Source organism: Chlorella variabilis (assembly GCF_000147415.1).
Source record: "Chlorella variabilis unplaced genomic scaffold CHLNCscaffold_18, whole genome shotgun sequence".
Taxonomy (NCBI): Eukaryota; Viridiplantae; Chlorophyta; class Trebouxiophyceae; order Chlorellales; family Chlorellaceae; genus Chlorella; species Chlorella variabilis.
This window is the reverse complement of record NW_005435070.1, coordinates 1,039,715-1,043,898: the sequence shown is the minus strand read 5'-3', so window position 1 is coordinate 1,043,898 and position 4,184 is coordinate 1,039,715. Positions and strand designations below refer to the sequence as shown.

The following is a 4,184-nucleotide window of genomic DNA, read 5'->3' as shown; positions in this document are numbered from 1 at the left end:
GGTGCGCAGCTTGTTTGGGTCCAGGTGCACGCCCGGCACCAGGCTGCTGTTGCGCGCGTCCACCACCTTGACCTTGCAGGGCAGGTACTCAAAGCCCTGGAGCCCCTCCTCTAGCGTGCGCTGGATGACCCTTGGAGCGCTCGGTGCCGTAGAACTTGCGGTCAAAGGCGGGGTCGTCCCCCGCGATGCACACGTAGGCGGTGCCGCTGCCGTTGATGCACAGCTCCGCCCACTTGTAGCCGTCGGCGATGGCTGCGGGCGCGGGCAGGCGCGGCGCGGGCGCGGCTCGGTGGGCAGGGGTCTTGGAAGCGAGGCCCGCCGCCGCCGCTGGGCTGCCAGGGCGAGCCGCTCGGCTGCGCTGCCGTGGGGCAGGAGCAAGGCGCCGGCTGCCGCAGGCGGGGCGCCTCCCCGGGCAGCTCGGCCTGGCTCTCAAAATGCCGGCGCCACTGCAACATGCATGCCCGCCCGCCCACCCGCTCTCACCGTCGTTGGCGTGCAAGAAGAGCAGCTGGTTGCCCGGGGTCTTGGCGGCCTTGATGATTTCCGGGGGGGTGAATCCAAGACCCATGGACTTGGGCTGGGTGGGCATGGACCAGCTGGTGTGCAGCGCCTTGCAGGTGGTCCTGCCCAGGGTGCAGGACGACTGGTCCAGCCCCATGCACTGCCGCAGGCCAAACAGGTTGGACGGAAGCACGCGCGCCGCCCAGTCGCCCAGCGCGCCCGTCCACGCGTCGCAGTCTGCGGCGTGGATCACGACCCACTTGCTGCTCTCCTTCTTGGCCCGCACATCGTAGATCACGTCTGCGCGCCAGCGAGGAGCGAGAAGCGGGCACAGCATGCACAGAACCAAGAGGTCGGGGCGCCGCCTCATGCCTGCAGCGCTGCTGCAAGACATGCGTGGTACAGGAGGCTGGCAGGCGGCCGGCGTGCGGCGCGGCGATGCCGAGAAGCTGGGCAGCCACATTATGTGCAGCCCAGCGGGAAGAGCCAGCCATGTGCGGGCTGCCATCGCTCACAGTCGCAGTCCATTGATATCCAGGCCGTGTTGTTGGTGGCGGTGGCTCCGCGGCACGCCTTGTCCCCCGCCAGCGAGTTGGCGCACTCTGGCGGGGAGCCAAAGATGCAGTCATGATCATCGGCCACGCACCGCCAGGCCGCCGCCAGCAGCAGCAGCGCAAGGAGGGCCAGCCGTTGCGCTGGCATGGAGGCCATGGTCGATGCGCTGTCTGAGGCCTGCGCAAGCGCAAAGCAGGACGGTGGTGCTATCAAGCGCAAATGGCAGGGTGTCAGTGCGGTCAGACGCAAGGAGGCAAGGGCGCTGTGCGATCATTTCCTGGCGCTCCACCGTGTGCAGTCTGGCTGCAGCCGGCCGCCGCCGCTGCCAGGCGGCCGCCAGCTGCCCGAGGCCCAGCCCACGCGCCGGCGACCCCCGCCTGCCCATGGACAGCAGGCACACATGCTGGCATTCGCGTGGCCCTGGCACACGCGGGGCGCCCACTCTAGCCCATCTGTGCATGGCATGGCCCAAACGGCAAGCCCCACCCCCTTGCACCTTTGCCTATGGATGCCCGTGCAATGCTGGCAGGGAGGACAAAAAAATAACAAACGACAGCCTTGATGATGGCCGACAGGGGCAAGTACCATAGAAATGTGAGGCCAGGATGAGGCAGGCACCACCGCCAAATGGGCCTGCAGGCCAGGCTCCCCACCCCTGGCGAGGGGATGGATGACCATCACCCACACTGTTTCCTACTGCGCCACATGCTCTCCTGATCACTCCACAGGCTAACCACAGCGGCTGAATCTGCATGCGGCACGCCTGCCACCTTGCCACTTGTCTGCCGCCGCCGCGGCGGATGGCTTCCGACCCCCGCCCACCCCGCCAGGCTGCTGCGCGCCAGATCGGTTGAAGAAAGGCACAGCAACTGAAGTGTGAAACAGAAATCGGTGGTGTTGGCGCCGCTCTTGCCGTCCCTCCCGGTGTCACCATTTCGCCGTGTGTTTCCGTCAGGCAGACCAGTGCCACCGTACCTGTACAATGCACTCCTTGAGCCATGGTGCCCTGCAACACTTCTGGCATATTACCAGAGTACATTATGGTTGTGGGATACAAGATTTGAAAAGCAGGGGAGAGGCAGATCCGCAGCAAGGAGCAAGGAGCACCGGCCAGGTACCTGCTGTCATGTGTTCGGCGGCCGCCGCCAGGTGGGGCTCAACATTCGCAGAGGCCCAGGCGATGTCTGAAAGCCGGTGGCGTCTGGTTGGGTCATTTACAATCGTTGAGAACGCCCAGGAAGCACAGCTGTGCACAGCGGCAACACGGTTCGTCCAGCTTGGCTGTTCAGCCCCTCACGACCCACAGCGATCCATCATCTCCAGTGAACCCACACCTGAGTCCACGCCAGGCTTGCCATGGAGGGGCTGTGCAAGGCGAACCGCTGAAACCATCTCCGAGTCATGGCGCGGGCAGCAACTGTCCCGTTCCTCGCAGGCCCGCAGGCCTGGGGCCGCTTCCGCAGCCAGCCAGGGCCCCGCAGCAGCGTGCTGGGGCCCCGCCTGCCGCCGCACCGGCATCCTCAACTGGGCCGCAGGCCCGCGCCACACGTGGTGGTAGTGGCCAGCAGCACCGCGGCCGCGGCAAGTCCACCGCCGAGCAGCAATGGCGGCAGTGGGCAGCAGAAAGGGGCCGAGCCGCCCCAGCCACCACCGCCGCCGCCGCCTTCGGTGCCTGAGCTGCAGATCACAGGTGCGGCACGGGGGCGGGCAGGCTCATGCAGCACTTGCACCCGGCTGCCACCACCGGCATGCATGCTGCCTAGGTTGCGTCGCGCCGGGCATCACCACACAGCCTGCGGCGACCTGCCGGTCACCCAGCCGCTGTGCCCGCCTGCGAGCGGGCACCGCCGGGCACTCCCGCCTCGCACACGCCTTGTGTGCTGCTGCCGCCGGGGCTGGCTTTCCCCCCCGCTGCCGCGCCTGCCACTCCTGCTGTCCAGCCTCACCATCGCCGCTGCCGCCTGCCTGCCCGCCTGGCTCCCCAGCTCCCCCCTCTGCTCCCCCTCACCCGCAGCCTATCACTACGCCATGTTCTTTGCGCTGCTGGGCGGCGGCCTGCTGTTCCTGGCGCTGCTGCTGTACTTCACGGGTGACATCGAGTTCCAGCGGGCGGTGGGCAAGGTGGTGAAGCGGCTGCTGAAGACGGGCGCGCTGCGCCAGCTGGCGGGCATCCTGGGGGCCATGGTGTTTGTGCGGTACGGCCTGGAGCCGCTCATCAAGAACATACGCGTGCTGATGAAGGCGCAGGGCAGCTGGGAGAAGAGCAGCGAGTTCTACATACTGCGGGAGGTGGGCGCGGCGCGGCGCGGCGCGTGCAGCGTGCACAGCGGCAGCGGCAGGCGGCGCCGCCACACGTCGCACGCGGCGCCTAGTCAAGCCGCGCCGCCGCCGCCCTGCTCGCCGTCGAGGTTTGCGTCACCTGCCACCCCCCCGTCCCGCCCCCCGCTTCCCCTGCCCCCTGCCCCCCGCTGTGCCCCTGCAGCTGTACAAGCCCCTCGAGTTCCTGTTCCTTGTGGCCGCCTTCACCACGCTGGCAGAGAACTTCTTGCCGCAGCTCATGAGCCTGCCCAAGAGCATCGTGCAGACCGTGGTGCGCTCCACGCTGTCCCTCACATTCGTCATCGCCGCCGCGCGCGTCGTGTTCAACATCAAGGGCCGGTGAGGCGGCGGCGGGGCGGCGGGGGCGGCGGCGGGGTGGTGGCCAGCGGGCCGAGAAGGGAGGGGAGGCGGGGTGGGCAGTGGCAGGGCGTGTGGGCAGCAGGAAGAAAGAAGCTAGCAGGCGCTGCTCCGGCGGAGACATCTCCCGCCCACATGCGTCGCCTCATATCTTGCCATAGGGGCCCACTGCGTGCCGCTCCGTGTCACACCGCCGCCACGCTCGCTCCACGCCCCGCCTCACTGCCCCTGCCTCCCCTCTCCCTCCCCTGCCCTCCCTCCCCTCCAGCATCATCCGCGAGTCTGCATGGCAGCTGGAGCTGAAGGGCGACGTGACGCGGCAGCGGCGGCTGGAGGCGGTTGACAAGCTGATGAGCGTGCTGACGCTGGTGGTGGCGGCGGTGTTTGGGGTGCAGGCGCTGGGGCTGGATGTGAACTCGGGTGAGGGGCGGGTGTTTTGGGGGGGTGGGGGT

The 4,184-nt window shown here is 68.2% G+C and overlaps 1 protein-coding gene across 1 annotated transcript in view; it reads left to right on the top strand.

Moving 5' to 3' along the window:
• Positions 1–2,457: 2,457 nt before the first annotated feature.
• CHLNCDRAFT_137199 (hypothetical protein) overlaps positions 2,458–4,184 on the top strand; it is a gene marked incomplete at both ends in the record, with an annotated part of 2,862 nt that continues 1,135 nt past the window's right edge. Inside the window, 4 exons of the mRNA XM_005845439.1 lie at positions 2,458–2,746; positions 3,071–3,345; positions 3,539–3,714; positions 4,001–4,163. Of these exons, the coding sequence (XP_005845501.1) occupies positions 2,458–2,746; positions 3,071–3,345; positions 3,539–3,714; positions 4,001–4,163 (903 nt within the window). The remainder of the gene's footprint in view (positions 2,747–3,070; positions 3,346–3,538; positions 3,715–4,000; positions 4,164–4,184) is intronic.